This window comes from Gossypium arboreum, chromosome 4, assembly GCF_025698485.1.
Source record: "Gossypium arboreum isolate Shixiya-1 chromosome 4, ASM2569848v2, whole genome shotgun sequence".
NCBI lineage: Eukaryota > Viridiplantae > Streptophyta > Magnoliopsida > Malvales > Malvaceae > Gossypium > Gossypium arboreum.
The window spans coordinates 110,960,286-110,981,553 of NC_069073.1; the positions used below are offsets into that span (position 1 = coordinate 110,960,286).

At 34.9% G+C, this 21,268-nt stretch overlaps 2 protein-coding genes across 3 annotated transcripts; one reads left to right on the forward strand and one right to left on the reverse strand.

Moving 5' to 3' along the window:
- The first annotated feature begins 9,575 nt into the window (after window positions 1-9,575).
- Window positions 9,576-12,082, forward strand: LOC108457717 (BAG family molecular chaperone regulator 4-like). Of its 2 annotated transcripts, none has more exons than XM_017756802.2 (5): window positions 9,576-9,722; window positions 9,950-10,182; window positions 10,685-10,821; window positions 10,911-11,057; window positions 11,655-12,082. In XM_017756802.2, exons 1-5 carry the CDS (start codon window positions 9,667-9,669, stop codon window positions 11,844-11,846), a joined length of 765 nt encoding a protein of 254 aa, XP_017612291.2. In that variant the 5' UTR covers window positions 9,576-9,666; the 3' UTR covers window positions 11,847-12,082. The 2 variants fall into 2 exon arrangements, with proteins under 2 accessions (XP_017612291.2, XP_052882443.1); XM_053026483.1 differs by having other exon boundaries at window positions 10,694-10,821.
- A 212-nt stretch (window positions 12,083-12,294) lies between these two features.
- LOC108457716 (ammonium transporter 2-like) lies at window positions 12,295-15,500 on the reverse strand. The gene is made up of 4 exons (XM_053026482.1): window positions 14,519-15,500; window positions 14,152-14,437; window positions 13,883-13,990; window positions 12,295-12,921 (listed from the first exon to the last, which is right to left on the reverse strand). The coding sequence occupies exons 1-4, from the start codon at window positions 15,161-15,163 to the stop codon at window positions 12,491-12,493; spliced, it is 1,470 nt and encodes a 489-aa protein (XP_052882442.1). The 5' UTR covers window positions 15,164-15,500; the 3' UTR covers window positions 12,295-12,490.
- Window positions 15,501-21,268: the final 5,768 nt, after the last annotated feature.

Consider the following 21,268-nt stretch of genomic DNA (forward strand, 5'->3'; position numbering starts at 1 on the left):
AGAATCCATCGAGTCTAGGGCTAAAGCTTATTATCTTTGATTACAAAATCCAAATTTAATTTTCAATTTGATTTCTAATTTATTTAATTATTTATTTATGCTATTTCAATTATTTAGTTTCTAAACATTTCAAAACTCCCCTGATCTATTTGTTTATTTTTCAGCAGGTCCGTTTGGAGTCGTGGGCACGACTTTTGCCATGACCTTCGACACGACAAACATTCTGTTCACGAGATAAACGCAGAAGTTGATAATAACATCTAATCCCTGTGGACTCGACCCTACTACCACTCTTTACTACTATTTAGAGTTATTTTTGTAGGAAATTTTTTTGGTGGTTTCGACGCCCATCAAATACATAGGTAAAACAAGTGTAAAAAATAAAAAAATTTAATAATTTATAAAAGAAATATAAAAATTAATAAAAGGCATATATGAAATTGTCCAAATGTAGATGAATCAAGACATAAGAATGTCCAAATCCATGTAACTAAATGAGACAAGCCATAAAAAAAGGTGCAAAATAGTGTTGCAATGCTTCTCCCTCTCAAAACGACATTGATCGGCCATGGAATTATAGCTTTGATGGGTTGTTTCCTTTATTTACATGGATAAAAAGGTACTTATGTTAAAAAAGTTAATTTTCTTTTTTATAAATGTAACATCCCGAAATTAAGGGTTAGAAGGATTTAGGTTTGTAAATAAGTCAGTGGTTTCGTGTAGATTTTTACATTTTTCCTTACGTTTTGGAAGCAAAATGAGCTTGTCAGTTCAGTGGTAGTGGGTGTGTTAGTTTACCTTTAGTTCTTGAGTTTGAGTCCTCCTATGTGTTAAGAGGAATTGATTTTATTCTAGTTTTTTTTTATGTTTTGTTTTGTTTTAAAGTTTTAATTATTTATTTTAATTTTAATTTTAAAATAGGAAGTTTTCCCAAAAATATTTCTTTTTTTTCCCATTCTTCTTCACGTTCTTTTCTTGTTTTCTTCTTGCTTCTTCCGTTCCTACATTTTTGTTATTATTCGTTGGTCAATGGTCGATTGTCCTCGTGTTTTCTGTCTAATTGGATGCTTGAATCGGGTAGGTTTTGTTTATTAGGGTTAAGGACTTGTACATTGTTTTAATTGAAGTTCTTATAGTTTAGTTTGTATGTAGAGTTGAGTTTTCAAAACGATTTTGTAGAGGCAAATCGATCAGTTTTTGGTGCTTGATATCTCGTTTATCAAGTGTGTTTTTGAACTACTAGTGGTTAGGGATCGATTGGCTGTAGCAATTTACGATTTTTAATCTGATTTGGTGTGGTTTCGTGACCATAAGGGTAGCCACATGGGTGTGTGTCGCACACGGGCGGTCTACACGGCCATGTGTCATTATGGAAATTAGGGTATTTGTGATTCACACGGTTTGGGGTGTGCCACACGGGTTGGTCACATGGCCGTATGGCTACTGTTTGGGGATTTTATCGCTTTCCACATGGTCGTGTTCCTCAACCACACGGGCGTGTGAGTTAGCTACACTGCTATGTCTGCTCTGCTTCCTAAATTTTGTACAAGTGCACAGTGAGTTACACGGGCTGGCCACACGGCCATGTAACTCTGTCACACAGGTGTGTGTCTTAGCCACACGACCATGTGCCTCTGTCACACAGGTGTGTCACTCTCCGCACGGCCGTGTAGACCCTCATATGGTCTAGACACTTCCACATGGCTGTGTGGCTCTGTTTTGCAGATTTTGTTCTTTGTTGGAAAATTGACTCGTTTTAGTTTCTGTGTAATCCGACCCTCGTTAAAGCTTCTGTAATTGTATTTGGGACTCTGTTACAGCTTGGATTCATGTATGTATGTGTTCTCATGGGTGTTAGGTTTAGTTGGTCGGAAGAAAAGTATTGATGTGATGTGATATGATGAATGAGCTTGAGTTATTTTCTTGTCATCACTATTTAATAAATGTATACCAGTATTATTGATTCTGAATTTGTTCGACTGAATATGAACCACTGCTTCTGTGAGTTTGTTAGTGATTTGGGTGCATTCCTGCATTTGCATAAAAACCTGAGATTTTAGTTGTGAAGAGAAGAAAGACTGATTTGACAATTTAACTGCAATATTTCTGTATAGCGGCTTACCATGTAAAATTATGCAAATGTCAGCTCAACTGCACATTTTAATTCAAGTGGATTAGTTCCACATTTGTGGTGTGTAGGGTAAATGGGCTTTCTATAGCCTTAATGTGGTGTGCAGGGTGGACGAAGTGGTGTTTGGATGGTTAGGGGGTTTCTAATTTGCTTCATTCATTTTCATATCCGAATATAAGTCTGTCTGCAATGATGGTAGCATAACTGCATAGTAATTTGAGTAGTCCGACATGATTAGGTAATTGGTGTTTTAAGAATAATATCATCATGTCATGTTTGGAAATGACACTATTTGTATATCTGATTACTGAATTGAGATTTTCATACTTTAACTCCAAGATCCCTTTTTAAGTATATGTTTTGGTACTCCGTCGTTTGCCTTCATTTCTATTTCGACCTCACACTAAGCTCGTGTAACTCATTTCCCTTAGTTTCCTCCTTTTTTAGGTTAACTTGGAGCTTGGAGGTTGGACTCGGTAAACCGGTGGTCTCGGAATTTAAAGAGTTTGGTTTGTTTTTAATGAAGTTTCTTAAAATTCAGCTTATTATTTTCAGTTGATTTGTAAGTAAGATTATATAAACTGTGGTAAAGGTTTTGATCTTTAAATTTCTCGTTGGATTCTATGTTTTGGGTTTTGAACAGATTTTTCTGAAAACTTCATGCATGGTTTTTAACTAGTCTTTTTGCAATTGTTCTAAAGCTCACACGATTGTTGAGAAATGGCCTAAGTTTTTTTGTCAAAAAGTAACAACATGTTTTTTGCTACATCACTGGTTATGGATTTTGGTTGACGTCAGCTAAACACTATTTGCAAAATATAGGTTTAGTTTTATTAAATTTAGTTAAGCATACAAAGGGATTGACTATTGAAGAGGATTTTGGAATTCAGTAATGTGACCTCCGAGATTCGGCCGAAATTTTTAGGCCGAGTTTTGGGGTAGTACACAAAATTAAATATTTTTAACAAAAAAATTATAATTAAATTTTTTAACAAAAAATGTTAAAATTAAATGACCCGAATCCTTATTTAAATAAAATACAGTGGTAAAATAAAATAAAAGTAAAATCCATATAGAACTACACTTCTTTTATTTTATTTTGGAATAAAGTTTTTTAAACCTTATTAAACTCCATCTATTTTATATTGATTAGAATAAGGTGTTTCAGTCTTACTAGAATATGGCTTTACAAGCCTATAAATAGACATATTTTATTCCACTTGTAATAATTCGAATTCGACATAATGAATTTTCTTCTCCTCTGCCCGTGGTTTTTTCCCGAAAGGGTTTTCACGTAAAAATCTATGTGTTCTTTATTTTATTTTATTTTTTCACAAATTAGTATCAGAGCTTCCGGGTTGTTCATCTCGATCACGGTAATGGCGTCTTTGAAGTATGATTTTTCGCTGTTGGATCGCAACACTAGATTTGCGTTCTGGCAGATTAAGATGCAAGCAGTTCTTGCGCAAATGGATCTGGAGAATGCCCTGCTAGGGATAGATAAGATGCCTTCGACATTAACAAATGAAGAGAAGAAGCGTAAGGATCGAAAGGCGTTAACATAATTACATCTGCATTTGTCCTACGAAATTTTGCAAGATGTGATAAAAGAGAAGACTGTCGCTGCATTATGGAAGAGGCTAGAACAAATATGTATGTCAAAAACTCTAACAAGCAAGTTGCATATGAAGCAACATCTTTATACTCAGCGTTTGGAGGAAGGTGTGTCTGTATATGAACACTTAACAGTGTTTAAAGAAATTCTCTCAAACTTGGAGGCCATGGAGGTTCAGTATGATAAGGAAGATCTAGGGTTGATTCTACTTTGTTCGCTACCCCCGTCTTATTCAACCTTTAGAGACACGGTTTTATATAGCCGCGAGTCTCTTACAGTTGATGAGGTTTATGATTCTTTAACCTCGTATGATAAGATTAAGCATCTTGTGGTTAAACTCGACTCTCAAAGAGAGGGTTTCATTGTTCGTAGGAGACAAGATCGGAATGTTGATGATGATTATGGAAGGACACAGGAACAGGATCCTCGCGACAAAATCTAAGGGTAGATTAAAGTCTTCAAACAGAGGTAAAACTTGTAACTTCTACAAGAAGAAATGGCATATTAAATCTGATTGCTATAAGCTACAGAACAAGATTAAAAGAGAGGCTGCGAATCAAAAGGGAAAACAGTGAGCGATGTGAGCAATGGTGTAGAAGACTATAGCGATGGTGAACTTCTAGGTGCTTCTGTCAACAATTCTAAAGTGAGCGAGGAGTGGATACTTGATTCAGGCTGTACTTTCTACATGAGTCCCAATCGGGATTGGTTTACAACTTACAAAACAGTGTCTCAAGGTATTATTTTTATGGGAAATAATGCTTCGTGTAAAGTTACAGGTGTTGGGACAATTAAAGTTAAGATGTTTGATGGAGTTGTCGGAACACTTAGTGACGTATGGCATGTTCCACAATTGAAAAGAAATTTAATTTCGTTGAGTACTCTTGATTCAAAAGGGTACAAATACACAGCTGAAAGTGGAGTTTTAAAGATTTCCAAAGGTTCTATTGTTGTGATGAAAGGGCTGAGAAAGACTGCAAAGTTATATATTTTGTAGGGTTCTACTGTTACTGGTGATGCAGCTGTCGCTTCCTCTTCCTTGTCAGATGATGATATTACTAAACTTTGGCATATGCGCCTAGGGCATATGAGTGAGAATGACATGACAGAATTGAGCAAAAGAAGACTTCTTGATGGGCAAAGAATTTGCAAACTGAATTTCTGTGAGCACTGTGTTTTTGGGAAGCAAAAGAGAGTTCGATTCACTAGAGGAATCCATAACACGAAGGGAACGTTGGAGTATATTCATTCTGATTTGTGAGGGCCATCCAGAGTGCCTTTGAGAGGTGGAGCTAATTATATGCTAAGCTTTATTGATGATTTTTTCAGAAAAGTTTGGGCGTTCTTCCTGAAGCAGAAAAGCGATGTGTTTTCCGCATTTAAGTCTTGAAAAATTATGATTGAAAAATAGATGGAAAAACAAATAAAATACATCTATACAGACAATGGCTTAGAGTTCTGTTCTGATGAGTTTAATAGATTGTACAAGTCAGAAGGGATCGTGAGACACTTGATAGTTCGCCATACTCCACAGCAAAATGACGTTACAAAACGAATGAACAGAACGATCATGGAGAAGGTTCAACGTATGTTATCAAATGCCAACTTACCAAAGTTGTTTTGGGTAGAAGCAGCCTCTACTGCATGTTTTTTGATCAACCGATCTCCATCCGTTGCCATTGAGAAAAAGACTACACAAGAGGTATGGTCTGGTAATCCTACTAATTATTCTAATTTAAAGATCTTTGGATGTCATGCATATGCTCATGTTGATAATGGAAAATTGGAACCGAGATCCATTAAATGTGTTTTTCTTGGTTATAAAGCTGGTGTAAAAGGGTATAAGTTATGGTGTCCTGAAAATAGAAAAGTTGTGATTAGCAGAGATGTTGTTTTTGATGAAACTGTTATGCTACCTAACTTATCTCTTAAAGACTCTTCCAATAAAGAAAATCAAACGCAGGTGGAGCATCAGATTAATACAGAGTCGACTCCTCAAGCCAGTACAAAAAATTGAGAATAGAGTTGCTTCTTCACCACAATACTCTATTGCCAAAAACAAAACTAGAAGAGAAATTAAACCTCCAAAGAAGTATGCCGAGGCTGATTTAGTTGCTTATGTTTTAAATGTGGCTGAAGATATAGATGCAAATAAAGAGCCATCTTATTATTCTGAAGCGGTTAGCTGTGAAGACTCAGAAAAGTGGATGTTTGCTATGCAAGAGGAGATGAAATCACTCCAAAAAAACAGAACATGAGATCTTGTGAAACTTCCTAAAGGTAAAAAGGCTATTCATTTTAAATGAGTGTTTAAAAAGAAAAAAAGGACTCCAAGAGTTGAAAACCTAGATATAAAGTAATGCTTGTTGCAAAGGGTTACAGTCAAATTCTAGGAGTGGACTTCACAGATTTGTTCTCCCCAGTTTTTAAGTATAATTCGATTCGGGTTTTGCTTGGTATTATGGCCATGCATGATTTGAAGCTTGAGCAGTTAGATGTAAAAACTGCATTTTTGCATAAAGAACTTGAGGAGAATATTTACATACAACAACCAGAGGGTTTTACAGTTAACAACCAGAGGGTTTTACAGTATCAAAAAAAGAGGACTATGTTTGCTTGTTGAAAAAGTCCCTTTTACGATTTGAAACAGTCACCAAGACAATGGTACAAGAGGTTTGATTCCTTTATGACTTCTTATGATTTCAAAAGAAGTAGTTTTGACAGTTGTGTTTACTTTAAGAAAAACAGTGATGGTTCTTTTGTGTATCTACTTCTTTATGTTGATGACATGTTGATAGCAGCAAAAGATAAATGAGAGATAAGAAATGTCAAAGCCCAACTAAGTGAAGAATTTGAGATGAAAGATTTGGGACCAGCAAAGAAGATACTTGGTATGGAGATTCTCAAAGATAGAAAAACAAGTAAATTGTACCTAAGTCAGAAATGGTACATTGAGAAAGTTCTTTGCAGGTTCAATATGCAGAGTGCTAAGCCTATTAGTACTCCTTTAGCAGCCCATTTCAGACTTTCATCGGCTTTGTCTCCATAATCAGATGATGAGATTGAGTACATGTCACATGTTCCATACTCTAGTGCAATGAGATCTCTCATGTATGCTATGGTTTGTTCACGTCCAAATTTATCATATGCAGTCAGTGCAGTTAGTAGATACATGGTGAATCTTGGTAAAGAACACTGGAAAGCAGTTCAGTGGATTTTTAAGATACTTACGAGGTACTACTGATGTCTGCTTATAGTTTGGAAGAACTAGAGATGGAGTCATTGGGTATGTTGATGCTGATTTTGCTAGAGACCTTGATAGAAGAAAATCTCTCACAGGTTATGTCTTTACAATCGGAGGTTGTGCAATCAGTTGGAAAGCCACTTTGCAAACTACAGTCGCTTTTTCTACCACTGAAGTTGAGTACATGGCGATTATTGAGGCTTGTAAAGAAGTTCAGTGGATTTTTAAGATACTTACGAGGTACTACTGATGTCTGCTTATAGTTTAGAAGAACTAGAGATAGAGTCATTGGGTATGTTGATGCTGATTTTGCTAGAGACCTTGATAGAAGAAAATCTCTCACAGGTTATGTCTTTACAATCGGAGGTTGTGCAATCAGTTGGAAAGCCACTTTGCAAACTACAGTCGCTTTTTCTACCACTGAAGCTGAGTACATGGCGATTATTGAGGCTTGTAAAGAAGTTATTTGGTTGAAGGGACTCTTTAGTGAACTTAATGAAGACCTTCAAATCAGTACTGTATTTTGTGATAGTCAGAGTGCAATCTTCTTTACAAAAGATCAAATGTTTCATAATAGAACAAAACACATTGATATTCGGTATCATTTTGTTTGTGATATTATTGCTCGTGGTGATATTGTTGTGAGCGAAATTAGTACTCATGAAAATCTTGCAGATATGATGACTAAGTCACTTCTTATAACCAAGTTTGAGCATTGCTTAGACTTGGTTGGTGTCCATTGTTGAAGTTAAACCCTTAAAGGGTTTTATGGAAGAGGTGGAGAACTTGTTCGTTGAGAGTTCTAATGAAGAACTTGTTCATTGAGAATTCGTGTCAAGGTGGAGATTGTTAGAATTAAATAACCCGAATTCTTATTTAAATAAAATATAGTGGTAAAATAAAATAAAAGTAAAATCCATATAGAACTACACTTCTTTTATTTTATTTTAGAATAAGGTTTTTTAAACATTATTAAACTTCATCTATTTTATATTGATTAGAATAAGGTGTTTCAGTCTTACTAGAATATGGCTTTACAAGCCTATAAATAGACATAGTCTATTCCTCTTGTAATAATTTGAATTCGACATAGTGAATTTTCTTCTCCTCTACCCGTGGTTTTTTCCCGAAAGGGTTTCCACTTAAAATCTGTGTGTTGTTTATTTTATTTTATTTTTTCACCAAAAATATGAAAAATCAAGATTCATCCTTTCATTTCTCATCATCAAAATTCATTTGGTAATTGTTCTTCATCAAATTCATGTCTTCATTCTCATCATCAAAGTCTTTTTCTTTTTTCTGTTTAAATTTTAAAAAGAAAAATTTAGTTATTAGCTGATAATAAAGGAAAAGTAGTGTTGTGAAGAGGTGTGAAATGGAAATCGAATACCTCCTCAGCCACTACAAGATGGAAATATAGAAACCCAATAATATCATTAACTAATAAAATGTTTTCAATTAAAAAGAAGAGGGTTCATGTTTCATCTGTTGTTCATGGTGTTGTAACACTTTGCAAACAAGTGGCTCAAATGTAGAGCACCAAGAGCAAGTAAAAAACCAGCTCCACCAAAATCTGTTCAAATGAAAAACATAAATTAATTAGGAACGACTTTTCCTTGACTGGGTCATTCATGTAAATGAGAGTTTGCCCCCCTTTTATTTTTTTTTCTTATGTAACAATCACGTAAAAGATATTTTACCAAAAATAAAAACTTTTCAATTTCGTCCAACTTGAGCAAATAAAAAGGAGATTTGAGTCAAGGAGAGAAACAAAAAAAAAACAGGGATATTTGTCAAAGGAGTGACTATGGCGATGCAGCACTTTGATCTAGTTGTTTACTTAAATGCTGTGGAAAAGAGAGTGAGAGAATAAAAGAAGTATTTGTTTATTTGCGTTTAAAATTTTTTTAATATCAATTTTTTCTCTCAATTTGCATAATAAAATAGGAAAGCACGACATGTTAGGAATCTCTTATAAAAGTCATTCACGTTTGAAACATATCTTAATGTCTAAAACTTGGTGTAGCCTTACATTGCCTCTCAATTTTTATGAAATACAAAATGTTCATTGAATGATAACAAATTAATTATAATTTTGAATTTTCAAAGAATATTTGTACATTCTCTCTAGCTCAAACAAATTGAATAGAGGTTTTATTCATATTTTTGAATAGGCTAATAAATAAAAAGAAGTAAAAGATAATACATTATTGAGATTCTTAATTTTTGAAGAGACTTTATTATTATTATTATTATATCAAATGAGATGATAAAATGAATAACAAGAATTATGTGTCGTGAACTTTGTATTATGCATATTACTTAGATAAACTCTAGTTAGTCGCATAGAAAGAAATGAAAAAACAAAATATGAAAGAGAATATAAAGAAAAAAACTGAAAGGGGATCGGATTCTATTTATATGGTGGTTGAGATGAGTGTTTGTTATTTTTTATCTTTAAACTCCTCTGGACCCAACATTTTTTGTTGGCTTTTCAACCAACTATTTTAATCTTTTAATTAAATAGGCAAAACATGGTTGGTGCTTTTTTCTTTTTGTTTTTAAGGTCGATCCTTAATATTTGGATATTTTAGGTACTTAATTAAATAAAATATTAAAATATTAAAATAAAAAAAAATATATGTATATTTTAAAAGTTAAATCGTGAATTATTAGATGGAATTTTCCAAGGATACCTTGGATGCATTGGCCAGATCAAACAAGATTCTGAGGTGAGGCCTGGGCTCAGTTTAATTTAGTCAGTTGCACGCCCGGCCTTGTAGCCGACGCCGAGTGACATCTAAGTCTTAACTCTAAATCTTTATTGCTTATTTTCGAATTATCTCCCTTAGTTGTAGTCGCCGCCGTCTTCTTCAATTATAATTTTTAATTGTATTACTATCGAGTTGATTCTTCTCGTCTTATTGGGTAAATCAATTGTCAAATATTATCGCTCCAGTTATATAAAAATGAAAAATCCCAACGCCAAAAGCGAGGAATCCGATTGGGAGGTGAGGCCAGGTGGCATGCTGGTCCAGCTAAGAGACCACCGCAAAGAAGAAGAAGAAGACGACGACGATCATACTCATCACAACCACAATCACGAAACCGCTGCTGCATCCTCTGGCGGGCCCATGATCAACAGCGACCCTGCCCATAGCCCAGCCCAGCTCTCCGCCCAATCTTATTTTGGTAATTTCCTTGTACCTTCTTATTTCTTTACAGCTGCAAATACAACAAACACAAAGATTTTCTTTTTGGGATAATTGATATTATTGGGTTTTTCTTTTGGTAGAAATATTATTGGTTTCATCATGCATTGGCGTGTTAATTGTTCTTGCTGGCGTTAATTTTAGCTTTTTGTTGTGGATAAAGAATGAAGAGTAGTTAGGATTTTTGTCGTCTGTTTATGCCTTTCATATGGGTCTTGCTTCTTCCACTCCCAAGGCATCTTCTAGTAATTATTCTGTTATATTCCTAATTTTTCAATCATTTTCTGAAATTTCGTTTATTATGTTCCGAATTGGTTCTTAATCTTGTGTGAACTTAAAAAAAAATTAGTTAATCAGGTTTCATCTATTTATAAAATTGATCTGTATATTGCAAATTTTTAACATGCAGATTGTTACGTTTTGGTTACAAAATTTTTTAAAGCTGTATTTTCTCTGTTGTGAACTGTAATCTACTGTGCTAGACAATACAGCAAGCAAAGAAAAAATGACCAATACCAAAGATAATAAGGTTGAAGAGGTAAAGGAAAGTGAAGAAATATCTAAAGCCTTTGCAGCGGTTGCCGGAGTCCGAAAAGAAGTAGACAAGCTCTCTGAAAGAGTGAGTTTCTCTGCTTGTTTCTTATATTTACTGGTATTGAATCTTGAAATTGAATTATCTGTCTCTGTTATATTGCTTTATTTGTATAGGTTGCTGCATTAGAAGTGGCTGTGAACAGTGGGACGAAGGTAACCGATGAGGAATTTGTTGTACCGGCGGAGTTACTTATGAGAGAGTTGCTGAAATTGGATGGGATCGAGGCTGAAGGAGAAGCGAGGTTACAGCGGAAGGCTGAGGTTTGTATTGTAGGCTTTGGTGTCTACTAAAATCTGATTGTGGATAACTTTTGCATGGTGCGTCAATTGTGATATAAATATGTCTTAAACAATGGCTAGGAAGATTTGAATTTAAACTGAGTTTTTGAGATTGATATATTATTGTTCTTTAGGGACATCGCTTGGTAGTCCTTAAGTTTTGCATTTTAATACCAATCAAGAGCTATGCTACATGAGAAGTATAGGACTAGTGCTGTTTAATATTCATTTGAATCGCATAGTCAATGCAATATATCCTGTCCCCGGTTCCTTGTGGCCTTCTTGTTTGCGAATACTGTGTGTGATCTCGATGTTTGCACCTCTTGTAAGTAGGATACTACTAGCACTAGCAGTCCATTATAGATTCCCCTCCTTGAAGAATGGTTTGTGCTAAAATCGTGTTCTCAATGTACTCTTTCTGCTGAAAGAGGAAAGGATTTTATACAGTTTGTAGATTAGGAAATGTGGAGTGGGATAATGTTTCAAGCTTTAGAAAATTGCAATTTCTGTATCTAGCCAAGGAATTAACGTAGATGATGTTGTATGCTGTTTTATCAACTAATTACTCCCTTTGATCAGGTACGTCGCATCCAGAAGTACCACGAGATACAATTAAAGACAAGAAATTCGAATCCTTTTAGCGACAAACACAAAGCTGTGTCAGTGACAACGAATTGGGAGACATTCGACTCGGGGATGGGAAGCTTAACTGCTCCTCCACCTATGTCATCTTCAACAAACACGACACAGGATTGGGAACGGTTTGATTAGTGAATATTTGCTCTGGATTCGGAAGCTTGATTGTGACTCTACATATGCAATCTCAGATTTTGATTAGTTAATATTTGCCTCATTCTCGTGGAACATAATATATAAATCATCCAGGGTTCATTTGTAATGGTTCTGGGGCTACATTTAATTTTCAAGGCAAGGGGGATTATCTTCTGCTTGAAAGACAACTTGATTCTTATGGATTCAGATGTAATGCAATACCTTAATAGTAGAAAGCATTGTCGCTCTGCCAGGCTTTTGGACTCGGCTCTTGCTTTTGCTTACAGCTTGCACGTACAAGTTAAATCTTAGGCAACTTAGATATCAATATATCTCTAGGAAGTATGGATCTCTTAACATAAAAGGTGTAAGAATTGGGCTGGAGGTCGAATTAACAAAATAAAACTATTCCAAAAAAAATCTATAAAAAGAAAATAAACACAAATAATTAATAATAGAAACATAAATATTCATTTTATAAACTATAAAAACATCAGCATTGTTGGCGCAAAACTCAGACAGACCACAGAGACAATGGTCTCCGTTCTTAAAATTCAAGAAACCAGGCTGAAGCTATGGGACCCAATCTCACACCAGGGAAAATCGTATTTACAGCAAATTTGTTTACGTTCACATGCATGCAGCTACAAACTAATGGTCACACCTCTCGCACCATCAACGAAACGTGAGGGTGCTGTCACCTCTGAGTACGAAGATGTATGCCAACCGTGCTTTGTTGGGTCATATTTTTCTCCATCACCCCAAAGGGCATATGCTTCTTCTCCATGAACGGCGTCATCTCCGATTTCGAGTTGGTTATCAGGCATTCTTAATGGTATAAACAACCTTATTACTAAAAGTATTATTGTCGTGGACGCTACATTCCAAGCAATAACAAACAAAGCTGCTACTATCTGCTTCACGAATTGAACCCCTCCATTCCCACCATAAACTGCACCCCTTGTTTCTCTTGGGAGTATGAGTCTGCAGAGATCTGGCTCCGCCAACAGCCCGGTAAGGAGGCCGCCCAACAGGCCGGCCACCGCGTGTGTGTGAAACACACCAAGAGTATCATCTACCTGTGGTTAGATAAAAAACATAATATTACAGTCAAACCTTTAAAACTTCATTACATATGGGAAAATATAATATCGGCATTTGGCAACCTCTAGTTTCTGACTTGCAATAAAACCAACTTGTTCTTTAAATAAGGAAATTAAGAAGTAGACATATAAAGGTCAAGATAACAGTACTTCACAGAAAACCCAATGGGATTTTTATAATTAAGAGTGGGTTTTCATTATATAGTCCGTATATAATAGTCAACATTGATGAGCTTTGGCTATTAAAGAATGTAGCTTAGAGACATAATTATAAAGTGCTCAAAAAGTCATAAATTCCCCAGTGAAAGCTACTTTCCTGTTAAATTTTCAAAAGTGGGGCAAACCTGATCATTTTCTTTCGTATAAACGATGGCCTTTTCTTTTTCCCTCATTCATAAACGACGACTTTAAAGCAATGGGAAAAATGCAAGACAAGTAACAAGTGTTGAATGTTCTTACAATATCAGCTTAGAGGGATTATTCATGGAACCATCTTTTTAGCTGTACAAAGTAAATTGGTTTATTTAAAAACTTAATTTTAATCCGTACATACGATAAAAGAGCCGTCAAATCATTTCACAAAGTGGAGGTAATCAATGATATGAACTCAATTGGGTTATGATAATTTGGAGGGGCCTTGGCCGCAACTGTGAACCGTGGGGGTGGGGGAGGGGGTCTTAAATTCAATGACTCCAGTCATATCCCACATAGCTGCTCTTTAAATAAAGAACCTACCGAATCATAAATTTCTAGACCTTCTAACTAGTAGGGGTGGTTTCAAATTAATATCTGATTAAATGTGGAAAAGTGATGAGAATATTCAAACAAAGGCAACAGAAGTCAAGCCTTAGAATGGGAGACACACACACTTAAACCAAAAGCAAATGAAACAAAAAAAATTTAGAAAGGGAGTTTGTAACTTAATTAGGTCACCTACCTGTTGTAGCCAACTGCATTTTTTGTGAAGGATCATCATAGACACCCATGGTATACTGCCCGAAAGCAATCCCATTACTATTGCAGCCCAAGGTTGCACCAAGCCTGCAACAAATTAACAAACACTTTGAATGTGTACAAAGGACTAAATTCTTGAAATTAAAGTAGAGAGAGAAAAATTCAAAAGTTCAAAAAGTATAGGGACTGGAAACAAATTAAACTTTTTTTTCTCAAATTCCTGGTACTATAGAGAATTACGATCGAACCTGCTCCTGGAGTGATGCAAACTAGTCCCGTCATCATTCCCTGAACAGCTCCGATAACGGAAGGCTTCCCAAAGAACACAACATCGAGAGATGTCCACACAAGGAGACTGGTTGCTGCACAAACGTTTGTGTTGAGTACCGCTATCGAAGAGTCAATATTTGCAGCATATGGGGCTCCTCCATTGAACCCTGACCATCCCATCCACAGCAACCCTGCACCTGCAAGCATCAGTAAAACATTGTTTGGGGGAAACCTCTCTCTGTCGCTCTTTAGCCTTGGTCCAACCTGTTTGATTTATGTTACCAAATTGTAAGAATTTTATACACGAAATTTGATGATACGAACGAATAGTTTGATTTATGTTACCCAGTATGCGGCTGTGAGACCGGCGATCCCAGAAGAGAGGTGAATAACATATCCACCGGAGTAATCGATGACACCCCAGTGATAAAGAAAGCCTCCACCCCAGAGACTAAAAGCTCCAACAGTGTATGAAAATATAAGCCATAGAGGCACAAAAGCCATCCAGGCCTTAATATTCATGCGGCCGAGGACTGAACCAGCTAGCAAGATAAGGGTAATAGCAGCGAAAGTGAATTGGAAATATACAAGAGAAGCCATGGGAAAAAAGGGCACCGTGGTCTCATAGCGGTCGGTGGTGACCCTGTGCCTACTCTCAGGGACCCTGGCTCGGATAACGAGGTACTTTTGGCCTAGAGCGGGTGCACCCTTGCCCCAGAAAGGGAGAAGTTCATCACCGAAGGCCATGCGGTAGCATACAAGGACCCAGCAAATAAGGACAGCAGCGAAGGCGTAAAGAGCCATGAAGGCAGAGTTGACGGCCCATTTCTTCTTGACGATGCTAGCATAGAGGATTACAAGTCCAGGCATGCTCTGAATCCCCACCAGAGTGGAAGCTGTCATTTGCCATGCATTGTCTCCTTTGTTTAGCCATTGGGGCACTGCTGGGGCTCTCTCATTTACCGTGTAGGCTATCTGATTGGCATCCATGGCTAAACGTAGCTTGTGCTGCGCCGGGTTGACTCGGACGCATACACACCTTGGCAATATCTTTTCTATTTGTAACCGCTCTTAAGTCTTCTTTATATGTTAGGTTGGGTAGAAAAAAGTGAGATGCGTTGTAAGGAACCTTCTTTTTCCTTATTTTACTAAGGATAAAATAAACTTTAGTCAACCTTTTTTCATTTTGACGTGTGAATGGTGATTTGATATTATGCTACATTATCCTATAGTGCTATATCATTTTTCTTAAAAAAAAAAAAAATCAAAATCTAAGCAAAAATTATCAAATTTTAAAATTAATGTAACCCACAAAGTTAAAAATAAGAGACTAGATGTCATTGTGTATATCCTTTTCAATAAATACTTCTAGGTTGTTTTGGTAAGTTGTGAAAGTTTGGTATATATTCTGGATGAAGTTAGACTTTGTGCAAATGGAAAAGATTGATTTAGGAGAAAGGTCTCCGCCTTTAGACCCACATGTGTTGGCCCTAGCGAACTTGCTAGGCTTGATCAGTCAACGCATTTGCCATGTGATATTATAAATAAAATATGGAAAAATATGACAGTTTCATAGGTAGATTTTGCAACAACATTTTTTATGTACATAATTTATGGGTTCTTTTTTCCTTTTATATAATACATATGTCTATAGACCCTCTTAACTTTTAAATAAAATAATAAATATATTTTCATTATAATTAAATTTATGTTTTTTTATATTGACAATCGAACTAAAATTTAATCAATAATTTTATCTTTTAAACTTTAAAATATACTACTATAATCATAGGTGGATTTGGTGGATATTTTAGCTTTTCAATTTGAAAATTTAGTGATATTAATAAATAAGGTGGATTGATGGAAGCTTCACCGTTGTATCTTTAGGGTGTTTTCTAAGAAAAGGAAAGAAATCAATTTTAAAAAGTTATAAAATATTAATTAAATTATTTTAAAATTTCTATTAAAATTATTAACAGATGGTTGATGTGATTGTTAAATCACCGTTTATCATATATATTAGTTACGGTAGTTTCCATGCTGCTTTTAGAAAAACGTTTTGAGTGATTGTTTTATCTTCTAACTTTAAATTATATTTCGGAACCTCCTTAAGTTCAATTTAGTGTTCTTAGAGAAAATAGGTTAGGTTTGATTCATTAAAAGATAAAAAATAAAAAACACTCAAAACATTTTCTTAAAGCCACGTGGAAATTACGAGGCTAATATATGTTATATATGAAAATAATGATTTAACCACTACATTAATATTTAACTTTAATGAAAATTTTGAATAGTTCAATAATCGTTTTGTAAGTTTTAAAGTTGAGTGATGAAATTGTAAAATTTTAAATAGTTTAATGACTATTTTGTAACTTTTGAAATTGAGTAACCAAAGTGTAAACTTACGTATAGTTCAAAAATATTGGGTGTAGTTTATCTTAAATAAATAATATTTAAATGGGCATACAATACTATTAGTCATTAAACTATGTGTAAGTTTTAGTTTTGGTTGCTTAACTAAAAAAGTTACAATTTGGTCACTAAACTATTTGAAAGTTTTCATTTAAGTCATTAAGCTATTCAAAAGTTTTATTTAAGTCATTGGTCTGTTGAGTTTATTATTATTATTTTTTAAGTTCTACCAGTGAGCTCCAAGTGATGATTTGATGATTGGTACAGTGGATCAAGATCCATCAACGAATAAAAGAACATAATTTAGATCCTGGTCGATTTGATGGTCAATGTCGGATATAGGAGAAAAAAGCTATTTAAATTTTGGTTCACAGATTCTAAGTTGTTTCATGAAAAAAAAAATTAAATCGTAAAAGAGAAGGAGAAAGAGAGTTTTCGATTAGTATAAGTAGTGTGAACAGAGAAAGTCATATAACATTAATTTTAATAATCCAATGACTTAAAATAAAACTTTTGAGTAGTTCAATGACCAAATTGTAATTTTTTTAGTTAAGTGACTAAAGTAAACTTTACTCATAATTTAATGGCTAATGGTGTGATTTACCCGATTTAAATTTGATAAAGCAAGTAGCTTTCTCATATCATCTTTGCCTCTCTGGAGTTCGGAGAAGAGCATATGCACAGGGCTGAAGACTATAAGCAGTTTCGGAGATGCCGTGACAGAACTGCTTTGTGACGCCCTTCCAAATAGAATTTATGTATTGTTATTCAATAGAAATTACCCTAATGTTTCGATTGATAGAAACAAGTATTCTTAATGCTGTTTTCAGCAATATTGACTGAAAATGAAAGCAACTTAACTCATCAAATCAAACGATTTTAAAAATCACTACGTAACTTCAAATACATTTAATTCTAATTTCATCTTAAAAAAAAAAAAAGTTTATATGAATCTATTCATTTTGAACTGAAAAAAAAAAACTTAAATTCAAGATGTAAATAACTTGAAATAATGACTCCAAATATTTGATTAGTAAGCTCAAATAATTCCAACTCAAAGGATCAAAAATTAAAGCAATTAAACTTACAACTTATATTGACTTGATTGAAAATTAATTCCATCAATTCAAATTGCACGTAACTTGTAATATTAGGGGTTAAATTATTTTTTGGGTTTAGATTTTTTTTTTTAAGTTAAGTTTTGAACTTGACAATTGTTCTTTTTTATTGTCTAAGTTAAACCTTGAACTTGACAATTATTTTCACATTGAGACTTGAACTTTTTTTTTTATCTATGTTAATATTTGAAAACCCAAAAGTTAATGCTCCAATGTAGGAATAATTGTCACGTTCAAAAATCTTAATATGAGAACGATTGCTAAGTTTAATGTCTAACTTGGACAAAAGAAAAGTTCAAGCCCAAATATGAAAATAGTTACCTAGTTCAAGTCTCAATTTAAGAATAATTGCTAAGTTCAAATTCTAAAATGAAAAAAATTATTAAATTCAAACCTCAAATATCAATTTAGAATAAAAATGGAATTGTTGGAGGGAAAGGTGAACTCAGTTGTCATGATCTTGAATCCGGTAAAAGCCTATGAATCCATTAATGTCCAATTAGTGACTAAATGGGTTGGAAAACTAGAACTTATTTATCTAAGATGGGCTAACCCCATATATCCATAAAACTCTGTTTAAACAAATCCTAAACCCAGCCCATATAAGAACAGCAGACGCCTTCCCCACATGCTAACACCACAATAATGGACGAAAAGACTGTCCCACCACCTATCCAAGTACTAAGCCAACGTAGGTATCAATATTTAATTTAATACAGCCATGGATCATAGGCATTGTGAATTAATCCTAGGTCCTCAAGTTAAAAACAAAAAAAAGGATGAGATGGGGGGCGTCTTGTAAAAGCTTGTGGCATCTACAACATTCTATGGAATAATATATATTGAGGAAACAAACTAGGAGGGTTTAAAAGGCTAATATGGCTGATGTGAGATTCTTATAAGATAATATAAGTAATTAGGGGTGAGTAAAGTTTAATTTAACTCGAAAAATCAAATTTTTCAAATTTCGAGTTAATCAAATCAAATTATTCGATTTTTCAATCAAATTAAATAAATAATTCAAGTTTCAAGTTCGAGTTATGTTAAAATTTACAATTCGAATGGCATAGAACTGTAATGGAATAACTATTTTGTGGAAATAGAATAGGGTTCAAATGGAATAGAAAAAGTACAACAATAGTTTGGTTAGATGGAATGGAATAGATACTTTAATAGCATTCAAATGTTTAACTTGTGAAATAGAGATTGAAATACCAAAACAAAAAATACTCAAATGACAAATATACTCTTTTAATACCTTAAAAATGTTGAAATACTTCATGGATATATTCATTAATATTTTTTTAGAAAAAATATTAAATCATTAATATAGAATTTTGGATGTTATTAATTATTATGTAAAGATTGTTAAAATATGTATGAGTCAGCAAATTTTTACCATCCATCATGCTTTTGCGGGTTAACTTTCAAAAAAATTTAATCCTGTGTATTAATTACTATTAAAGTGCATTAGTAGTTTTGTTTTATCTCAAACACAACTAAGATCTCAAGACAATACAAAGTTCATCAATTAAAAATGTATGCACAACAAAAGAATGAAATGGATAAACAATCTAATATAAAGAGAAACAATCAAAATTAAAACTTTAATAAACTTGCAGACACAATCTCCATTAGAATTTGGCTCAAACTTTATAGTCTTGCATACAAAAAATTACAACTTCTTATTGTTACAGGTCAAAGTGTAAAACCCATTACCATCGCACCAAATGCATCCAATGGAGGTCTATTGTTTAGATGGAGATTATTTGGCCCACAAGAACTGGCCCGATTCGGTAAGTTATTGGAGAAGCTTATCAGATTGAAGCTTGGTTGGCCCAATGACGAAGATATGACAACTTAGGCTATCTTGATAAGTATGGGAACTAACCTTTAAAGATTGATAGGGAATCATATATTGTAAAGATTAGATTAGATTAGATTTGATGTAATCTTGTAAATCTCTAAAATCAATGGATAGACTAATCTCGTTTGTCGATGTAATGTAATCTTGACTGTCGATTTTGGGAGAGCTCAACTATAAATAGAGAGCCCCCCTCATTTGTACTCACTCTATTTATTGTTTCATTATTCTTTGTGCATAAGAGAATATTTAGAGCATTTACTCAAACACCTCTCGTGCATTCTTTCTATTGTTCTTTTGTGGCTTCTTTTGGTATAAATTGTTTCTGCTATACAAATTGGTGCATTGGAAGAGTTCTAAAGGAACCCTTGCTTGTGTCTAGGCCGGCTTAGATGAGTTTGGACGAACGGATTGCCTAAGGTCGCACAGATCGTGAGACGAAAGATCTAGCCCCGTGACAAGTGGTATCAGAGCTATTGGTTACAAAGGCACCTTTGGGATGTCGAAAGAAGAGTTTGCACAAAGGTGGGCCAAAAGATCAGTCCCTTTGAGGGAGCTGCAGTCGGATGTTGAAGAATGCGTGGGTAAACTTGAGGAGTCTAATGGGGATGCAAATGAGTCACATAATGCGCTTGGTGAACGCATAGATGACTTATGGGAGCAGTCCAGGGACTTTGTGACCATGTGTCTCACTTCCAATAGGGATAATGTGCAAGAGTTGCTTGATTCCCAAAGGAAGAAAATGAAAGAGAGGAACGATACTCTCGAGGCCATGGTGATGGCTTTAAAGGAGGAAACAATGGCCACGATGAAGGTTTTGTACACAAGAATAGAGGAGCTCGAGGGAGAGCTAGCCTTGTGTCGAGCAGCAGTAGGGGAAAGAGTGACAAGTGCAAAACTCAATTACGAGGATATCCCAAAGTCGAAAGAGTTTGTGGGGACAAGGTCTACATGCGATGTGGATAATTTCTTGTGGAACATGGAAAACTATTTCTGTGCCAAAGGCATCACGGATGATGCGGTTAAGGTAAACACTGCTTCAATGTTTCTTATTGATATTACGCTTTTATGGTGGTGAGACAGGTCCACAGATAAAAGGCAAAGTGGGATTAGGATGTGACAAGAGTTCTAATATGAGTTAAAGGGACATTTTTACCCAGGATTTGTTGAGGAAAAAGCTCAAGCAAAGTTGGGACGGCTAACACAATGAGGCACAATAGAGGAGTATGTTCGAGAGTTCAAATGACTCATACTCCAAGTTTTAGATGTGACTGAGAAAGAAGCATTTCTTGTTTTTTAGAATGGATTGAAGCTATGGGTTAGACAGAAGGTGGAACAAAGAGGTGTCCAAAAGCTATTGGAAGTCGTGACGGTAGTGGAGTCCATGGTCAAGCTTGGTCTAGGGAAAGACAAGTTTGAGTATTCCAAGTCCAAGGAAAGGGGCGTATATGAAAATGATTACAAGGAAGATATTGAGTAATGGCATCGGCGACAATAGTGGTAATGAGAAACCGCGAGTTGGGAAGAAGAAACCCAACAAAAAAAAGGGACAAGTTGAAATGCTTTCTTTGCAACAGTCCATACATGTTGAAGAAATGTCTGAAGAAATTCACCCTTTCTAAGAAGGAGAAGCCGATAGATAAGACCTTGGGATTTGGTTCGAGCGCAAGGGGTGTCGAAGCCAAAGAGGCCGAAAGTGAG

Coding starts and splice junctions, on each gene's coding strand:
- LOC108457716 (XM_053026482.1), bottom strand. CDS start 15,163: ATGGATGCCAATCAGATAGCCTACACGGTAAATGAGAGAGCCCCAGCA. Junction 13,991..14,151: donor TTGCATCACTCCAGGAGCAG/GTTCGATCGTAA, acceptor AATTTGTTGCAG/GCTTGGTGCAACCTTGGGCT. Junction 12,922..13,882: donor CAGTTGGCTACAACAGGTAG/GTGACCTAATTA, acceptor AACCACAGGTAG/ATGATACTCTTGGTGTGTTT.
- LOC108457717 (XM_017756802.2), top strand. CDS start 9,667: ATGGAATTTTCCAAGGATACCTTGGATGCATTGGCCAGATCAAACAAG. Junction 10,183..10,684: donor CTCCGCCCAATCTTATTTTG/GTAATTTCCTTG, acceptor CTACTGTGCTAG/ACAATACAGCAAGCAAAGAA. Junction 10,822..10,910: donor TAGACAAGCTCTCTGAAAGA/GTGAGTTTCTCT, acceptor TTATTTGTATAG/GTTGCTGCATTAGAAGTGGC.